This window comes from Hyperolius riggenbachi, chromosome 4 (assembly GCF_040937935.1).
Source record: "Hyperolius riggenbachi isolate aHypRig1 chromosome 4, aHypRig1.pri, whole genome shotgun sequence".
In the NCBI taxonomy this organism is placed as follows: domain Eukaryota; kingdom Metazoa; phylum Chordata; class Amphibia; order Anura; family Hyperoliidae; genus Hyperolius; species Hyperolius riggenbachi.
The window spans coordinates 480667893-480689218 of record NC_090649.1 but is presented as its reverse complement, the minus strand read 5'-3'; the positions used below and the strand labels follow the sequence as shown (position 1 = coordinate 480689218).

Below are 21326 nucleotides of genomic sequence, written 5' to 3'. Positions count from 1 at the left end.
TCTTTTTGTGTGCAATATTTATTGATTTATTTATCTTTTTTTCTCATGCCAGAATCTTTCACTGTTTTTTTAATTTTAACATTTGATGCCCACTCCAGTATTCTGTGGGTTGCTTTAAAGAACAAGCGACACCCATGCTAACTTAGAAATAAAATACACATATATAAGTAGATAAATACTTCCTCTACTTACATAACAGATGTATTGTGCTATCCACGTAATGATTCCTGTGAATTTTATAAAGGAAAAGCAGAAAATCCTATTCTAGGCAGTGGCCATCTTGCCAAGCTAATGCTGACATCATATCCTCCCTGACTCTTGTTTTCCCTGCTCCCTTCTCTTGCTCATTGTGTATTCATTAGCTGCCCTCCTCCCAGAGTCTTCAGACACTCCCACTGAGGTGTATACTAACAACTGCAATGTCTATTTTTTTTATTTACACATCCAATCACTGATTCACCTCAGCCTTGCTTGTAAACACAAGTAATTAGAGGGTGTTTCTGATAAGCAGCTAGATAGGGAAATAAATGGAAGAGGAGGAATATATTATAGATAAAAAGAACTCCCAGCATCCAACTCTTTGGCACTGTTTGGCACTAGGGCCAGTGCTCCTAAAGTATGTAATAACTACAACCCATAACAGCAGAAAAAGTTTTGCACGTTTTGAATGCAGGATTAGCATCTTTATCACTTCATACACTCAGACCAGTTGCTGTTGAAATTTGATTTTTATGGTGACAATACCTCTTTAAGTCTCAATGCTCTTTCATCGATAAGGCACATGTCTGAGTCAAGACAACCATGTGTGCTGATAATTCTAGGAACATCAGAGAGATGACAAGGACAACAAAACAAGGAGCAACTAAATGTAATATTTTGATACTTGAAGTATTTTGGTTCTAGTGTTTGTGAAGGATTTTTTCTACCTTCTTTGAGACTGGCCACACTACCTACAGTATAACGCGATGCAGCGGAAATGGTTATGATGATGCAAAGGTGATGCCGACTCTGCAGTGCGTTGCTGAGCGGTACCGGGAGGCAGGGCATTTGCATTGGAGTCTATGGCACCTCCACCACTATCTATTTACATTGTTGCCGTGACAGTTGGGAGTGCATGTGTCCAGTTGGCCGAAAAACAATTACGTACTTTCTGTCCAGCAGATAGCACGTCATGGAGTGGGGCGGAGCTATGCATATTACCCTGTTAGCTCACTCTGCTGCAGGGTAATAGGCATGGGGAAATGGTACAGTGCGATTAGGAGCCTGGGGGTCTCCTGCCACAGGACAATAGCACACCATAAATTACCCTTAGGGCTAATTGGTCCACGTTTTCTAAGGGTTTTTCGCCTTCCTCTGGATCAACTGAGATATGTGAGGGTGTACTATTTTTTGGTTGAATTCGATGGACATTTGTCCTACAGTGCCTTATGGTAAATCCAGCCCTGTATGCAACTATGATACAGGAGGTATTAGTTGTAAGAATTATTCATACTAACAGTGCTCAAGTCAGTAATCGAGTAACCAGTCAGTGCACTTGTGCAGATTTTTATCTCCCTGTCTCTACTCAGGTCTTTAAAGGATAACCGAACTGACATGTGACATAACGAGATAGACGTGTATGTACAGTGCCTAGCACACAAATAACTAGGATGTGTTCCTTTTTTTCTTTCTCTGCCTGAAAGAGTTAAATATCAGGTATATAAGTGGCTGACTCAGTGCTGACTCAGACAGGAAGTGACTACAGTGTGACCCTCACTGATAAGAAATTCCCCCTTTTACCTCTCTCTTGCTCTCAGAAGCCATTTTCTGCTAGGAAAGTGTTTTATAGTTGGAATTTCTTATCAGTGAGGGTCACACTGTAGTCACTTCCTGTCTGAGTCAGCCACTTACATACCTGATATTTAACTCTTTCAGGCAGAGAAAGAAAGAAAGGAACACAGCATAGTTATTTGTGTGTTAGGCACTGTATATACACATGTCTATCTCATCATGTCACATGTCAGTTCAGGTATCCTTTAACATAAAATTATTATTATTATTTTTTTTGGGGGGGGGGAGGGGGAGGGAGTTTAGAGGTTGCAGGTTATATAAAAGAGGTACTTTGGCCTTAAAGCAAAACCTGAAGCAATACAAAAAAAAAATAGTATGCTATAATGAAGTGTATGTGCTATTTTTTTTATAACATTGCATACATCTGCCATATTTGCAGTTCACAAACCACCACTGTATTTTAAGCTATAAAGCAAAGCAGAACTAATGACCCTTTGAACTTCTGCAGTAAAATCTTATCTCAACCTGTCCCTCACTTTTTCTTTGATGTATAAGTGCTTCTGAAAACAGGACTGTCTTTGACCCAGGTTGGGTCACAGAGCTCAGAAAAGCTCTTTTGCATAGATAACAACTGAAGTTTCTTAACTCTTCCTGTACTGGAAACAATATGAGACTCTTTTCTTTGCTACTAATGTTTTATTTGTTAAGGCCCATACACACGTCTGATTTTTGCGAACGACGGGTCGTTTGAACGTCCCTTCGTGCAGTCGTCCGCACGCCAAATCGGTCGTGTGTACAGACTGTCGTTCGCGTGATAAGACTGAGTTTGAGCGATCCGCCCGGTGGATTTGGTGTGCGGACGACTGAACGATGGGACGTTCAAACGACCCGTCGTTCGCAAAAATCAGATGTGTGTATGGGCCTTTAGCTGTACTAACCATACGATTCATTATCTGATAAGTTTATTTTTGCTTTAAGAATTACAAAATGCCTAATTGTCAACAACGTGACAGCACCAATGCATCATGTTTCGCTAGGCAGGTTTTGTTTGATTTGATAATTAAAATACGATACAGTGATTTATGTGAAATGTGTTTCAGGTGTATATACTAGACATATTTAAATAGGATTATTTAAAGTAACATTTTTTTTCCCTTTATTTTCACAGACTGATAATGAATTAACAGATACAGAGTTTTCAGCTTCTAATTCAAACTCCATATTTGCCAATGCTAATGTGAGTATGTGCTTAAAAAAACAAAAATCAGGATGTCTTCTATGAGTCTGGCAGTCCCAAAACAGTAGCTTGAGAGCCCCATTTTGCTTCAAAGAAAGATTTTTTTTTTACATAGTTGTTTTGCATATGTATGTTTTTATATTTTTTTTGTTTAATTAACAATGTAAAAACACATTTTGCATAATTTTTTAACTTAACAGGTAGGTTTTGTAAGCAGAAGAAAGTGTCAATTTTTGTAAAAAAAAAACCTCTCTAACCTAACTGGACCCACTAGATTTGGAGGGCACTTTACTCCAGAAAAAAACATTTTCAGATAAGATTGCAGTCAGGAGCCCAGATGAAAATTAGTCAAGGTAGTGTGCAGAAGTGATTAGCTTATTCCTGTTTACACTGAATCTGTCCCAGAGGAAGGAAGAAATTTATGGTTCCAGTCTGCAAACAAAATCATTAACAATTCTGCTTCCGGTATGACTGTTAACTCTTTCACAAACCAGGCTTAGGTAACTATGCATAGTAAGCATTGTTAGTACCCTAAACTGGTATTCCAAAGCTCCATTAACTTAAATGGAGCCAGTATGCAAGTGGCAAAAGGCCATTCATCAAAAAAGGCCTCTGTTGACTTATATTGTGGGTGTGGATTGCCATGTTTTAAAGCAGCAGGGACAGCCATACTATCCCAGGAAAAAACAACAACACATATATAAGTAGATAAATACTTGTTCTACTTACATGACATATGTATTATACTGTCCACACTTTGATTTCATTTAATATTATATAGATGAAGATAAAACTGTTCCAGACATTTCCCATCTTTGCTGCCTTTTACTGAAGCCTATCCTGATGTCATTTCCTCACTCTTTTTATTTCTCCTACAAATTTCACTGCCATATCTAGCTTGCTTTGTAAACACATGTGAGCACAGCATAGATCATATTTCAGCAGCTTCTGCAGAGGGGTGAGGTGTATTTCCCTTCTCAGGCTCAGCCTGTCACACTGAACTGCCCTCAGCCAATCAGTGAGGAGTAGGAATGTGGGAGGAGAGATAACAAGCTTCCCTCTCCTCGGCAATGTACCAGAATACAGCCAGGCTGACTGAGATAAGATTAGTTACAGCAGAAACATTTATGATTATATTGGAATGCTTGCAATGCAGGGTCAGGTTGTGGACTGCATAATAAACACAGAGCAGTGGGTAAATGAAATTTGATTTTGATGCTGACAATCCCTCTTTAAAGTGGTGATCTGTACCAAAAGTGGTGAATGTGTGCTTAAAAAAAACACCCTGTTCTCCCTCTCTGTTCCATTAAAACCAACGGCTTTCTCTACTGTGCATAGTGCAGTGTTTCTCAACCTGGGGTCTGCGGACCCCTGGGGGTACATCGACAGCTGTCAGGGGGTCCCCTAGGGGCTGCAGACAAAATGGCGGATCTCTCCCCCAGGAGTGAAGTGTCAGGCAGGGTCGGTGGGGTGCAGCAACTTACTTAGCCCCATTCCTGCTTAGACTCCCATTCCCACGGGCTTTCCTCCTGTCCGGGCTCTCCTCCTGTCGCCATGGTTACCCGGCAGCCTCTCATGACATCAGAGTTGCTACAGTGGTAGATATAGGAAAAATGCGAAACGCTCACAAAATGACTTTTTGTGCAGCGATTGCGTTTGCGTTTTTAAGAATAAATAAATTGTATTGATTCTTTTCCCGGATCGAAGAGTTAACTTCCTGACTGACGTCAAGAAGTGAAAAAAAAAAAAAAAAACGGAATCGCTCTGCAAAAGCACTTACAAAAACCCTTACCAAAAACGCCCAACGCACAGAAATCGCCGGGAATCGCAAAAAAAACAATCACGTCAAAAAACACCCAACGCAAACGCTAACGTGATCGGAACACAATGTAAACAAGGCCGAAGTGATGGTTGGCTTAACTGACTTGAGAGATGGAAGGGAGGGGATTCGTGGTCATACTGTACTAGAGGAGTCCACATTTGCATATTACTTTAGTAACCCATATTTCTGGCAATGCTGATGATGTGTTTTCTCTGCAGGTAATTTGTAATTATGTAGCTTTTTGATCATATGCTCAGTGTGAGTTTCCTAGGTATGTGGTGATGGATGTGCTTTAAATGAAAGTGAGTGCCTTATTTTGTGGAAATGATGGCTAGATGCCAACTGTTTTATAGTAAGGCATAGCTGTAATTATACTCATCATTAAATTTCATATGGAGTTTTGCATAACATAATTTCTAGCAGGATCCTGAAACATGGTGGCAGATTTAAAGGAAACCTGAGATTTTAAAAAATCACACTTTTATACTTGTAGAGACAGGCAGGAGAGCAGTTGGCACTACAGCAAAGGGATAGCCAGCATATAGGGGGTTAGGCAGGTTGCACACACCTCACTCACAAGGATACAGCTTGCGTGCTCTGATCCAGAAGCAGAACTTGTATGAAAAAAGAAGAAGAAATGACAACAACGTTTAATCTTCAAAAGTGAGGCCCAGTCCAAATGCAGTGAATACATGACATTCATGCAGCATAATGGAACATACCGGTACTCTGAGGTGTGATGGTGGCAGTGGGTGCTGGGCACTATTCGCCTGACGACCGTTTCGTGCTATATCGCACTACGGAGGAGGAACCAGCCTCCATAGAAGTGCGATGTATCGCGAAACAGCCGTCAGACGAATAGTGCCCAGCACCCACCGTGAAACAGCCGTCAGACGAATAGTGTCTAGCACCCACCGTGAAACAGCCGTCAGAAGAATAGTGCCCAGCACCCACCGTGAAACAGCCATCAGACGAATAGTGCCCAGCACCCACCGTGAAACAGCCGTCAGACGAATAGTGCCCAGCACCCACCGTGAAACAGCCATCAGACGAATAGTGTCCAGCACCCACCGTGAAACAGCCGTCAGACGAATAGTGCCCAGCACCCACCGTGAAACAGCCGTCAGACGAATAGTGCCCAGCACCCACCGTGAAACAGCCGTCAGACGAATAGTGCCCAGCACCCACCGTGAAACAGCCGTCAGACGAATAGTGCCCAGCACCCACCGTGAAACAGCCGTCAGACGAACAGTGCCCAGCACCCACCGTGAAACAGCCGTCAGACGAATAGTGCCCAGCACCCACCGTGAAACAGTCGTCAGACGAACAGTGCCCAGCACCCACCGTGAAACAGCCGTCAGACGAATAGTGCCCAGCACCCACCGTGAAACAGCCATCAGACGAATAGTGCCCAGCACCCACCGTGAAACAGCCGTCAGACGAATAGTGCCCAGCACCCACCGTGAAACAGCCGTCAGACGAATAGTGCCCAGAATCCACCGTGAAACAGCCGTCAGACGAATAGTGCCCAGCACCCACCGTGAAACAGCCGTCAGACTAATAGTGCCCAGCACCCACCGTGAAACAGTCGTCAGACGAATAGTGCCCAGCACCCACCGTGAAACAGCCGTCAGACGAATAGTGCCCAGCACCCACCGTGAAACAGCCATCAGACGAATAGTGCCCAGCACCCACCGTGAAACAGCCGTCAGACGAATAGTGGCCAGCACCCACCGTGAAACAGCCGTCAGAAGAATAGTGCCCAGCACCCACCGTGAAACAGCCGTCAGAAGAATAGTGCCCAGCACCCACCGTGAAACAGCCGTCAGACGAATAGTGCCCAGCACCCACCGTGAAACAGCCGTCAGACGAATAGTGCCCAGCATCCACCGTGAAACAGCCGTCAGACGAATAGTGCCTAGCACCCACCGTGAAACAGCCGTCAGACGAATAGTGCCCAGCACCCACCGTGAAACAGCCGTCAGACGAATAGTGTCCAGCACCCACCGTGAAACAGCCGTCAGACGAATAGTGCCCAGCACCCACCGTGAAACAGCCATCAGACGAATAGTGCCCAGCACCCACCGTGAAACAGCCGTCAGACGAATAGTGGCCAGCACCCACCGTGAAACAGCCGTCAGAAGAATAGTGCCCAGCACCCACCGTGAAATAGCCGTCAGAAGAATAGTGCCCAGCACCCACCGTGAAACAGCCATCAGACGAATAGTGCCCAGCACCCACCGTGAAACAGCCGTCAGACGAATAGTGCCCAGCACCCACCGTGAAACAGCCGTCAGACGAATAGTGCCCAGAATCCACCGTGAAACAGCCGTCAGACGAATAGTGCCCAGCACCCACCGTGAAACAGCCGTCAGACTAATAGTGCCCAGCACCCACCGTGAAACAGTCGTCAGACGAATAGTGCCCAGCACCCACCGTGAAACAGCCGTCAGACGAATAGTGCCCAGCACCCACCGTGAAACAGCCATCAGACGAATAGTGCCCAGCACCCACCGTGAAACAGCCGTCAGACGAATAGTGGCCAGCACCCACCGTGAAACAGCCGTCAGAAGAATAGTGCCCAGCACCCACCGTGAAACAGCCGTCAGAAGAATAGTGCCCAGCACCCACCGTGAAACAGCCGTCAGACGAATAGTGCCCAGCACCCACCGTGAAACAGCCGTCAGACGAATAGTGCCCAGCATCCACCGTGAAACAGCCGTCAGACGAATAGTGCCTAGCACCCACCGTGAAACAGCCGTCAGACGAATAGTGCCCAGCACCCACCGTGAAACAGCCGTCAGACGAATAGTGTCCAGCACCCACCGTGAAACAGCCGTCAGACGAATAGTGCCCAGCACCCACCGTGAAACAGCCGTCAGACGAATAGCGCCCAGCATCACACCTCAGAGCACCGGAATGTTCAGTTATGCTGCATGAATGTCATGTATTCACTGCATTTGGACTGGGCCTCACTTTTAAAGACTAAACGTTGTTGCATTGCAGATCATTTCTTCTTCTTTCTTCATACGCACATTTATACTTACGTGGGGCTTCCTCCAGCCCCCTGTAGGCCATGGGCCCCCTACGCCATCCTCCCGGGCTTCTCCGTTCTCCCACAGTGGCGGTCCACTGCACATGCCTGAACATGGCCGCGCTCACTACCCTATCGTGCTCCCATGGTTGAGAGATACAGTCTTAGCAAATTGCGCATGTGCAGGTGCGTTCACAGCTGGGACTGTGTATGCACAGTGGAACGCAACTGGGCCAGTCGAAGGAATTCAGCGGCATGCGCTGCGGGAGAACAGATTGGTCTGGGAGGACGGTGATCGAGCAGGAGGAGTAGGGGGGGCTGGAGCAAGCTCCAGATAATTATAAATCCTTAAAGTGAACCAGAGACGAAGCACCCTCATGTATTGTACCATATATATCAGTAGGAACATTAGAGAAAACACCTACCCTGCTCTCTGTTTCTTCCTTCACTGCTCAGCCTGCTTGTTAGCAGCCCTGATAAAATCCTCCACTGAGCATTCACTCTGGCTTTGCTCAGGAATCATTATAGCTGAATCATTATAGCAGAGCCAGAAGGGGGCAGGCTTGGGCTTGAAAAGACATAAGAGAAGACAGACTCAGCTATAATGACTCCTGAGCAAAGCCAGACTGAATGCTCAGTCAGAGATTTTATCAAGGTTGATAACAAGCAGAGTGAGCAGTGAAGAATGAAACAGGGAGCAGGTGTTTTCTCTAATGTTCCCACTGATATATATGGTAAAATACATGAGGGTGCTTCGTCTCTGGTTCACTTTAAAGAGGATCTGTGGCAAAAAAGAACAGCCCCAGGGGATACTTCACCCTCCGGCATTCAGCGCTGGCAGCCACCTGAAAAATCAAGATCAGTAGCGGTTGCAATATTTACCTACTGCCCTCCTGCGCAGGAGCAGTAGTGGCTTTCCGATGATCTCATGAGTCGCCTGCACAGTAGATTGGAAACAATCAGGCTCAGCTATTTCCACCGGAGCCCATCGGAAAGCCGCTACTGCTTCTGCGCAGGAGGGCAGTAGGTAAATATTGCAGCCGTTTCTGATTCTTCGAGGGCTGCCAGCACTGGATGCCAGAGGGTGAAGAGGACGGGGAAGCCTCATTATGATCCAGAGGGTTCCCCCTCCCGATGTAGGTATCATCGGGGGCTGTTTTTTTTTCTTTTACAGATCCTCTCGGGTACAATTTAATGGTTTTACATTTGTGCTATTTCTCTTCTAACCCTCTTTACTCTCCTGTTTTTTAGCTTGGTGATCCTAAATCATCTACAAAAACTTGTCCGAGTTCAGAGGAAGAGGAATCCAAAGATGGAATGGAACTGTCTACCAGCATTCAGTACTACGAAGATGAGCTGGAGCCATCACCTATGGCAGATCTTACAGAGGACATCCTACAGAAGTCCCTTCAGGAGGCCAATATCACTGAGCAGATCCTGGCTGAGGAGGCCTACCTAGACGCCAGCATAGGCTCTGGCCAACAGTTCTCCAACGTTCCATTTCATTCTCATTCTTCAGCTTCATTCACTAGCACAGATCCCAGTTACTCAGGCCATACGATACATCCCATAGGAGTGACCCATGTTCCTGTCGTTCCACAGCAATTTGCGAGCAATACAGTAGGCGTGCAACATGGTTTTATGCAACATGTCGGGATTATCCCTAGCCAGCAAATGCAGAACAGTAGCCATGGCTCTTCTGGGCAGATTCACGTCATTGGTTCCATTAATAATCAGTCTCCAGTGATGACAATTAATAACCTTGATGGATCACAGATTATACTCAAAAGTGGCCAACAGGTGCCCACCAGTTCTAGCGGTGGGCTTCTGGTACAAAGGCAGACTCCAAATGGCAGTGCCATGTTTGGAAGCCCAAACACAAGCCCTGCAGGGCAGCCGGTGGCAGTGCCATTCAACAGTGGCAATTTCCAAACATCTTTACCTGTCCATAATATAATTATTCACCGAGGGCCGGTGCCTAATTGTTCTAAGGCCCCCATCAATATTCAGCCAAAGCCAATGCAAATAGGGCAGCAGGCATCTTACAGCGTCAGCCATGTAGGAATGCATCATCATGGACATCAAGGGATCCCGTTCGTCACAACAACCCAATGCTCTCCAATGAGTCAGCAGGTGCCAGCCAACCATCAACGCTCCCGTAAAGCATCTAGTCAACAGTCAGGTGGTGGAGGTGGCATTGTCCTACATTCTCCTGGTGGTCAACAGCAACATGGCCATCAGAACCAGTTCATCATTCCTGCTGGTCTTTCTCTGAGCACTAATTCAATGCAGCAGATTCAGTGCATTAACTCTCAGCTTGTGCAGGCACAGTCATCACATCTTGGCCACCAACAAGTTCCTGCAGAGCATTTGTTTATGAGCAGGAACTCAAGTACTGTCGGTAGGTCAACTCATCAATATCCTGGTCAAATGCTACATAGTCCAGGTTCGGCTCTACAAATAGTTCCTGGACAGACGTTCACAAGTTCTGGAGGTCAGGTCATTCTGAACCATGGACCATCTCAAGGTGTTGGAGGGCAGGTCTCGCAACTATCGCCTCCACTTTTACATTTGTCTCCTGGTCAAAGCACCACAAATCAAGAAATGAGATCGGGCATTTCATCGAGTCAGTCTAGCTGTCCCAATATGCCTCCCGGAAACCGTTTCACCGTTGTAAGTACTGGAGCAGGGCTTCAACGAACGGGGACGCCATTTTCTCGAGGAGGTGACAGTTACCTAGATGAACATGAACAGAACAGAGCGCAGCATGCAATGCATGAGATTAATCTGCAGTCTTCTAATGCCAAAAACAACAGAAGTTTAAGTCCCAAAATAAATTCCCAGCAGACCTTTTCTCACATGCAGGTAAGTAACAGTTTACTAAAAAGCTTTATTTATTGTAAGTACATGGGAAAAGACAAATTATACGTGTTCCCTAAAAGGCACAGGCCCCTAAAAGGCACTAAAACGAGGAGTATATAAACAGTATAGGGTAAAGATAACACCAAGTGCCTCTGTCACCAAGGCGCTTGGTGTTATCTTGACCCTATACTGTTTATATACTCCTCGTTTACTGCCTGATGAAGCAAGTTTATGCCCGTGAAACGCGTTGCAACACTAGTTTGGAGTATGTCAATAAAATCATGTGTTTTTGAAATTGACAGTTTTATGTCTGCTTCAATGAGTTAAAGGGAACCAGAGAGGAACGTGATTAAAAAAAAGAAGAAGCTTTTATACATACCTGGGGCTTCTTCCAGCCCCATAAGCCTGGATCGCTCCCACGCCGCCATCCTCCGCTTCCTGGATCGGCGATACCGGGTCCCGTCACTTCCGGCGGACGCGGCCAATTGTCCGCATCACAGCGGCTCCCTCCTTACCCGTACGCATGAGGCTGCGCAGTAGGCAGCCTCACGCGTACATACATGGAGGGAGCTCGGTGTGATGCGGACTATTGGCCGCGTCAGCCGACCAACTGGCCGACTGGTGGCCATGACGGGACCCGGTACCGGCGGATCCAGGCAGCAGAGGACGGCGGCGTGGGAGCAATCCGTGCGTATGGGGCTGGAGGAAGCCCCAGGTATGTATAAAATCTTTTTTTCTGGGGCCTCTGGTTCCCTTTAAGTCGACCACTGCCTCCTCAGCATATTTTAACAATTTCAGCTTATTTTATTGTTTTGGTGCAAATGCTCACTGTTTACGTGTAAGGATCTGCATGCAGATCCTTATCAAGGCAAAACAAGAAAAAGAGATCACTTGTAAGGAAATACTGAGGTCTGCACAGATTGGATTTAAAGGTGAATGAACGTGTTTATTTACAGAAGTGCAAATTAACATATATACACATACAAACAATATGCATGCAATCGTACAGCAGTGCCCCAATGTCACCCTGACTAACTAGCTAATATTTACAACAAATATGCAAAGACACGGGTCACACAATATATACAATAGTAACACACATGAACACGTATCACACCATATATACAATAGCAATAATAATGCAATATATACAGACACGTATCAGCAGAATCAGCACACAGGTGAATTGTCGTACAAGCCAGGATCAATGATCAATAGATACGCTCACGTTAACCTCCCTGGCGGTATGATTCCCGCGGCTGCTTTTTTTTTTTTTTTTTTTTTAGCATGTAGCTAGCGCTAGGCTAGCTACATGCTTCCCCCCTCCCTGCGGCGTCCCCTGGTGGTGTCCGATCGCCGCCGGCGCCGCTTGCCCATAAGGAAATCCCGTTCTGAATGGGATTTCCTTGAGGGCTTCCCCCGCCGCCATGGCGACAAACGGAGTGACGTCATCGACGTCGTGACGTCACAGGGAATCCCGATCCACCCCATAGCGCAGCCTAGCGGCGATTGTCCAGGCTGCACAAGGGGTATGTGGGGGGGGGGCCCTGTATCACGCCGAATAGCGGCGCATCGGCGGCGGGCGGCGGCGATCAGACCAAACACGCAGTTAGCAAAGTGCTAGCTGCGTGTTTGAAAAAAAAATGATACAAATCGGTCCAGCAGGGCCTGAGGAATCTTCCGCGGCGGCTTACCCCGTGTCCAGCACGGGGTTACCGCTAATGAGGTTAATCATGCCACTGGTGGTGGCAGTGACACTGGTGGTGGCAGTGGCAGTATTTCCTGTGGGTAGTGCATCAACCCCCATTCACACTAGATATTTGCAGTTGCTTTTCATTTTGGCTCGGTGAACAATCAGTGTACACATCTAGTGGGCATGAGTTGTTGAATGAGTAAAGAGCTGGCACAATCTTGCATGACAGTTTAGCTAACGCCAACCCAATGCAAGAGTTGGCTGGGAGTTATAGGAGCGGGCACTGCATGCTTGAGGGGAATTCTTCCATTCTATTTTGCACAGATTGTGGCGGTGAGTCTTGCCAACATGATACTGGCAATGGCCTCGATTCATAAACAGCAGTGCGATAAAAAAAAATCTTGTCGGGAAAATACCGCACTCGGTATTTTCCCGGTCTGTGTGCTAATTCATAATGATTTCCCCAGCTGCCCTTGGAGGTCGGTAAATTACCGCAGCCCATTGAGCGGTAGAGTAGAGCAGTGTCTCGATCCTCTCTTTGCCCTGCAGAAATGAATCACACAGACCGCTCTCTCTGGCTCTCTCCACTGATGACTCTGACAGATGAGTCACACAGTCTTTCCCTGCCTGCTAAATGACTCACACAGCCGGCTCTCTCCACTGATGACTCAGACAGATGAGTCACACAGTCTTTCCCTGCCTGCTCAAATGATTCACACAGAGGGCTCTCTGGCTCTCTCCACAGATGAATCAAACAGACTTCGGCTCTCTGCACTTTGCATTCATCAGAGCTGTCGGTAACTTGTTAAGACCTCACTAGATGTGTCGGTAACTACCGCCAGGCTTACCGCTTGTTGCAGGCTTTATGAATTGACATTTTCTGACAATTTACTGACATGTGTTGTCGGTAACTGCAGCCAAGTCACTCATTTATCTCCCTGGTCGGTAATGTCAGCTTTTCATGCGGTAACAGCCTTTATGAATTGACATTCTGCTAAGTGGTCGGTAAAGTCTGCTGTTTTCAGCATTACCGCATGAGGTAATGCTTTATGAATCGAGGCCAATGTGTGGAGGAGCAATGCATACATGAAAAAGGCGCCTGGAAAAAAAGGGTGCAGGAGATTGCCGCTAGTAGAATATCACTACAACTAGCAATATTCTACTGCTGGATTCCGATAGTAAAATATCGGTAATGTTTACTGATATTTTACTATAGCTAAACCTAACCCTACTCTCACACAGAACCCTCCACTACCAATGCCTAACCTCCTGGTGGTGTCTAACCCTAAGACCTTCTTCCCCGGTGTTGCCTAACCCTAAGACTCCCCTGAAGGTGCCTGACCCTAAACCCCCTGCGCCTAAAATTCCCCCCCCCCCCCCCCCGCCACAGAGCCATGATTTGCGGCAAAGAAGTCAATTTGGGCACCCGCTATGCAACGTCCCAATTTGCAATTTCCGTTCTTTGCCACTAATCATGGCTTTGTTAATAGGTGCCTTTGGCAGCGACATTTTTTACATAAGGGCTCCTGCGCCGTTTTTTCTGATTCGAGGAGCAATTCACTTCCTATTCTTTGGGATGCTCTACCATGCTGTGCCTCCACGTATGTGAATGAATAACAATGTGATAGGTTTCTGACGAGCAGTATTTTTAGCTGTGAAACGTACATCTGGCAGTCTTCTTTATGTTTGATTATATGGTGCCGAAGATTGTATAGATGTTATCAGGAATTCGCCTGCAGGACCCAGCGATGCGGCAGTCTCCGACTAGAGTCGGGCAGGTCAGTGCACTTCAGGGTCTGGGCAGTCTGCGCGTGCATGTGGCGACCCCAGCATTTCTGGGTGCATGTGACCAGGGGTCCGTCCTGCACTTAGACGCCGGCAAAGGTAACGTCAGCTGATGTGGCTGACTGACATCTGATTGGATGAGAGAGAGAGAGTGTGTGTGTGTGTGTGTGCGTGCGTGCGTGCGTGTGTGTGGCTGGCCACTGAAGTCTTGCTCTGCCTCATTGTAACTGCCTGTGATAGTGTTAGTTGCCTTTGGATTACCACTGGATGCTCTTATATATATATTGATCTCCTAAGTTTGACCTTGCCTGTTATATTGACCTCTCTGTGGATTGCTACCTGGATTGACCCTGGATTGTATTTGACCTTGCCTTTGCCTACTCCCTTGTACTGCGATATTCTGATCTACTGTGTATGACCTGGATTGTCCCTGGATTCACTCACTTCTCCCGATTTGGTACTGTATCTCTTGGTTTCCTTTTGCTGACCTGGACTGTCTTGTGCCTTTTTCATTTAGTGTGGTTTGGTAGTAATCTGGTCTTTTTAGGCCCCAGTCTCTATAGCTTGCACACCAAAGTCTTATATATGATGTACAGACTTAAAGATATGGTTTCGGTTTCTCTACACGATTGTACTTTGATCCGTGGTGCTACCGGATCTACCGTGGCACATCCACCTGGAACTCTGAGGTGTGCTCCACAACTACTTTGAAACATGGCATGTACCGTAATTACAGAATACTGTATATGGTGGTGATATATCATATTCAGATTTTTGTAACAATGTGTGGTAACCCTTTAAAAAAGAAGACATACATGTATGTTGTTGATGTGTTCATGTTGCAGACTCAGAAAAAGTTGTGCGGTCCTCTTTCTCCGGTTTCCTCCTTGAAAAATCCAGAGAGACAGTCTTTTCCACAAAGTTCTTCGCTGACAGGTAACTACGGCAAACCCTTCTTTCTTTAAACAGACATGACTGTAATTATGTGGCAGCATCCTAACATTAAGCTACTATTTACACTTAAAGAGAATCTGTAATAAAAAAGTGCCCCTAGGGGTACTTACCTAAAGAGGTATAAAAGAGAGCTTGTAAGTTTAAATGCTCACTATTTATTTTTGTTAGTAGCTGAATCAACCAAATTGTAGGTCACTCTGACTTGGCTGCTGTGCAAACTTCAGAGTTCAAATTTAACCCCATGCCATAACAATGGTTAATTTGCATATATTCAGCAGTGACACACTGGGAGACATCTCAAGCTCACTCCAACCTGAATTATCGCAAATTCTTTCTGTTTTAAGAAAGCAAACTTTTTCTCCCCATGAATTGATAATAGTAATGTGAGACTGCACTTTTACAATTATTTACAGTATCTCATTATTTTATTTTTAGCCTGGGTTCGATTCCTGGCCAATGTATGTGAGTTGGCTTTTAAAATCCTACAAATCCCTAAGCAAGCTCTTTTTCTCTTGGATATATCATAATGGTACATGCTAGGCTGGCTTCAGCATGTAGTGTTGGTGGTAGTATAGTGGTGAGGAGAGCTGCCTACCAAGCTACTAGACCTGGGTTCGATTCCCGGCCAATGTATGTAAGCTGGTTTTTGAAATCCTACAATTCCCTGGAAGAGAAGACCTCTTCACTCCGGGAGGAGGGAGTGAGGGAGGAGTAAAAGGACTAAGGGAACATTCAATAGGTTCTATGGGCTACTAGTAGCATAAACAAGGTTCCATTTGCTATTACTTTAATTTTTCAGTTGGAATCCGGAATTCCGCTAAATTTTACGAAAATCCAACGGATTTTCATAGCGACGGAATTAAGTGCTAGCGGAATCCGGCGGAACGGAATTTGCTGTTTCCGATCATCCCTAACAATAAATCCCAACTCCACTCGGGGTGGTCCAATAAAACCTGGGACCGGTCACTCTCTCAGAAAAGACTGGCAGATATCCACTGTGGCCGAAACCACTTGTGGTATGTCTGGACCCCTCCAACGGGGTCTGTTGGGGGGAATAAAAGCACTCCCTCCCTGAGAGACTCCCTATGCTATATGGCTCTTATCCATTTGGCACTATTATTGGCCTGATGAAGCGGGCTCAGACCCGTGAAACGCGTTGCCTGTGCTAATAAAAATCATAAAGATTTCGTCATTGAGGTAAGCCACCTCACTTCCTTTCATTTTATGTGGTTTTAATAGTTTTTATATACTCCAGGGCGCCTCTTTTTCCACATAGCGCTTGTAAACAAGCACTTGCTTTCTCTGTGTTCACGTGAATCATAACTTGCGCCTGCGCAGTTCCGATTTATGAGGGGAAACTTCCCGGTTTTCACAATCAACTGGAGGATTCCGCCGAATAGGAAAACGAGTGTAGACGGAGAATAGGGATGACCCCCGACGGCAATGTGCAGTTTTTGGCCACTCCGGCAACAGTAATCTAGCTCACCATGGGCTCCCTTTAAGAGATTTTACCCCGGTTCAGGGATACTGGAAAGGTTTTATCTTTCTGCTATTACATTACTGGCTATGGAGGTAAAAATATTTGAAGATTGGCTTCTTCATACCGTTATCTTTTAAGAGGTGAAACTCGAAAAATTTTAATATTGTGCAAATGTTTATTTATTTCAGTAATTCAACTTAAAGTGGACCCAAATTAAAAATACAAGATTTCAGAAATGAAATCTATTTTCTAAATTATAATAATAAATAGCAGCCTTTTTTCAGCGGCATGATGACAAATATAAAATATTTTACATTTATTGGAGAAACCCCTCCCTTCCTTTTAAATTGCCGGGACAGAGTCCGGCAAACTGGTGGAGTAGGTGGTGTCCAGCAATGGAGGAATTGCTAATGGCTCCCACCTGCATAACCCTAGTTATGCAAAGAGAAGGGTGAAAAGCATGCACTGAAATGCTCATAGGCTTGAAGGAGTGTTTATTTATCTTTGTATGTGTCAGAGTGGTGCAACTAAATCTTTTAAATTAAAAAAAATGTTTGGTTTGGGTCCGCTTTAAAGTAAATCTGAGATGGGCTTACTAAAAGATTTGATACTTACCCGGGGCTTCCTCCAGCCCGACGAGCACCAATGCGTCCCTCACCGCCCTCCGAGTGCCTCCGTTCACCTGGTATCGGTACTGGTAAATGGGTCAGTTGCGCCAGTCGGGCTCTTCTGTGCATGAACGGAGGGCCGCGCATGCGAAAAAAACCCCGGACGACGTGACTGAACCAAACTAATATATGAAATAGGAAGCCTTTGCAGGTGTTTTTGATTCATTAGCTGATTATAGTCTGACACTTTGAGCCGAGAATATTGAGCGTTTTCACAACATTCTAAGGCTTAAAATATCTCACTTTGCATGTAATGGGCTTGATTCACAAAGCCGTGCTAACCTACTTAGCACCTTTGGGTGTGATAAGCAGGGTGCTAAGTAGGTTAGCACCGTTTTGTGAATTACATCGTGCGCAAAGCAGCGCGGTGCGTGCAAAACGTCGCATCGTGGTGCGACTGAAACGACGCACCTGATGCGTCTATAAGGTCACATGGGATGCGACTTTAACGTCGCATAGTGTGACGTTAAAGTCGCATCCCATGCGACCTTATAGACGCATCAGGTGCGCCATTTCAGTCGCCCCGCGATGCAACGTTTCGCGCGCACCACGGGACTTTGCGCGCGAGTTCATTTTTACACGCCTAAACTCAGTTTAGGCGTGAAGAGGGGCTTTTCACAAGCGTGCTAGTGCTAACAGTTAGCACTGCTTTGTGCATCAAGCCCAATGAGTCTATTTCCTATATTAATTTCAGCTTTTAAAGAGACATTGAAGCGGAAAAAAAATATGATATTATGATTTGTATGTGTAGTACAGCTAAGAAATAAAATATTAAGATCAGATACATCAGTCTAATTGTTTCCAGTACAGGAAGCGTTAAGAAACTCCAGTTGTTATCTCTATGCAAAAAAGCAATTAAGCTCTGCGACTTTCAAAGTGGTGGAGAGGGCTGTCTTCTGACTTTTATTATCTCAGCTGTTCCTGAACTATTTACTTTTTCTCTGCTAGAGGAGAGGTCATTATTTCAAAGTGCTCTGAAAGAATCATTTTGAATGCTGAGTGTTGTGTAATCTGCACATATTATAGAATAATGCAATGTTAGAAAAAACACTATATACCTGAAAATAAAAATATGAGAATATTTTCTTTGCTGGTAAACTTCTAATAATTATTCATAGTACACAACCAAATCATTATATCATATTTTTTTCTTCGCTTCAGTGTCTCTTTAAGTTGAATTCTAATTTTTCGAGTTTCACCTTTACATTGAATGTGATTTCAGATTGTGCTACAGTACTATAACCAAATCATTTTCACAATTAAAATAACCTCAACAGATTGACATATTTCTTTTCTCTACAGAACATAGCTCTGGAATTACACATTTACAGCATCAATTATCACAACTACAGAATGTCAAGGTAATAATTATTGTGTTATGTTTCTGTGTTTAAGGAGCGGGCTGAGGGATATTTCTATTTCTTTTCTTTACAGAAAACAAAATGCTTTTAGTGTGGCTTTATATATTGCTAGAACAAATTACAAATCATAATTGAACTTGATTGCTTTGTGGTTTTGTCCATATAAAACTCTGGCATTCCACAGTGCTTTAACCTTTTAATGCCATCTGGACGTACTGGTACAAACAGGACATACTGGTAGGTTCTGTCAATCAGTGGCAGGTGCACAAGCGCTCCCCCCACTCGTACAAGGCGGGATTTACACATTGGGGATTGGTGAAGGGAAACATTTGTTCCCTGAGCCAATCAAAGAGCCTGGGAATATTCATTCATTGAAATAAAAGTAATGCAAAGAAGGGATCAGCCGCCACCATCCAGTATAAATGCTCTTTATTCTTCCATAATCATAACAGCCATAATTGCAACGTTTCAGAGTGTCACCTCCTTTCTCAAGCTAAGCTGTATGATGAATATATCTAACTACAACTCTCACTCACTATTTATCCTAAACATGGTAGAGTATTAGCCAATAGCGCTGCTCAACAGCTCTCTCCCAATCACAGCAGTCCGTGCTCTAGCCGGACCTGATGGGGAACTGCGCTTGCTATCTACCTATTGGTCGCCACATGAAGGTTACCACCTCCTCTCCTTTTCAAATATACTGGTCGGACGCATGCGTACAAACGGCCGCCTGGGCATGCGTACTGCCGTCGGTCCGCCCACTGCGGACCTGACGGGGAACTGTACGACATGACGCGTGCGGAGGACGCGTGTACGCGTCGCATCCGCCCACACAGGCCGGCCACCAATGACGAGGGAGCTGGCATATGGCCACCCCCCCAGGCATCAGGATGTAAACAAAGGTTTGCAACGCATGCAGCCGATCAGTCAAAGATAAACATCCATAAAAATAAGCACAGGAGAACTGCAGGGGACAGGGAGGTGATCATGGAGGAATATTACCACACATATTAAGTATAAGTATAAATCCAATATAAAGAGAGGCAGCGTCCACCTGCCTGAACGCGCAAAAACCGCGCATACATGCGTGTGAACACCCCTCACCCAGAACTAGCCAAAGTCAGGGGAAACTTTATCGCCAACAGGTGACACCAGCAAGAACAATATATTGAGTAACCTAAATGGTTCAACAGAAAAAAGGGGGGGGGGTGGGAGGGGAAAGAAAAAGGGAAAATTAACAATGTGCACAAACAGCACTACATAACTAAATAAAAGGGGTCAGATCTAGTTCTCGATTAAGGCCACGAGGTTCCATTGTATCTAGTCTTTTTATCCATACTGCCTCCCGCCAAAGTAATTTTTTAATGCGGTCACCTCCCCTTCTAGCGGTCGGGACCTGTTCAATTATCATGTACCTGAGCTGGCTAACATTGTGTCTGGCTAATGAAAAATGATATGGCACGGCCTGATCGACCAAGTTCTCATGTATTGCGTGTTTATGTGACGATAATCGTACCTTAATTTTCTGCGTTGTCTGACCTATATATAGCAATCCACACGGGCACTTTAAAGCATATACTACAAACATGGAGTCACATGTGTGACATCCCTGGATTTTGAATTTAGTGCCCCTGTGTGGGTGAATGATTTCATCACCCCTGATCACCGAGCTACAGTGAACACAATTCATGCAGGGGAATGTTCCCTTACGTGAGAGTCTTGGTCCACCACCCGCGCCCCCTCTATCTGCATGGACTAGCCGGTCCTTAAGATTAGGAGCCCGGCGATACGAAAAAATTGGCGGATTGACAAAATGTTGTACATAAGGAAAACTATCTGCCAAGAGATGCCAGTGCTTCCTTATAATTTTATTGACATGATCACTGACTGTGGAATATGTGGATACAAAAGGTAATCTATCCTGTTGCTGTCTATTCTTTCTCTGTCGGCTGGTGTCGCCCGTTGGCCTTTCACGTGCCATCTGTACTACCTCGGTTGGATAACCCCGCTGTCTAAACTTAGTTTGCATCTCATCAAGTCTCCTATTCTGAACCTCCTGATCCTCCACAATGGAACGGACCCTCTGGAATTGACTGATAGGCACCGACCTCTTCGCAGCCCACGGATGGAAACTCCCATAGTGCAATAGGGAGTTCACATCCGTGGGCTTGACAAAGAGGTCGGTAACCAAACGGCTTCCCCGTCTCACTACAACAGTGTCCAAAAAATTTGCTCCTCGGACGTGTGTAAAGTTAGCTTGATCTCCTGGCACTGTCCCATAAGTTCCGACACAAATGTTTCCAGGGTCGAATGTGGTCCCGCCCACACGCAAAAGACATCATCTATATATCTAAACCACTGTATGGCATGCTCCTGAAATAGCCCATTAGTATAAACATACATTTCCTCATACATGCCCATGTAGATGTTTGCGTAGGACGGGGCCACATTCGACCCCATAGCTGTGCCCCTAAATTGCATATAGAACGTATCTTCAAACAAGAAATAATTACATGTAAGTACAATCTCCAAAAGCGTACAAACAAAGGCAATCTGGGCCTGCGTATAATCAGAGGCCACCTCCAACATATGTCGGACAGCCTCCACACCCCCATCGTGTGGGATGGAGGTGTAGAGGCTCTCCACATCCATAGTTACCA

General features: G+C 45.4%; 1 protein-coding gene across 3 annotated transcripts in view; it reads left to right on the top strand.

Annotated features, from left to right (window-relative positions):
• BICRAL (BICRA like chromatin remodeling complex associated protein) overlaps nt 1-21326 on the top strand; it is a 79663-nt gene that overhangs the window by 39205 nt on the left and 19132 nt on the right. For all 3 annotated transcript variants that reach the window (XM_068232970.1, XM_068232969.1, XM_068232968.1), the window contains 4 exons: nt 2939-3007; nt 9115-10728; nt 15049-15139; nt 18608-18666. In XM_068232970.1, the coding sequence (XP_068089071.1) occupies nt 2939-3007; nt 9115-10728; nt 15049-15139; nt 18608-18666 (1833 nt within the window). The remainder of the gene's footprint in view (nt 1-2938; nt 3008-9114; nt 10729-15048; nt 15140-18607; nt 18667-21326) is intronic.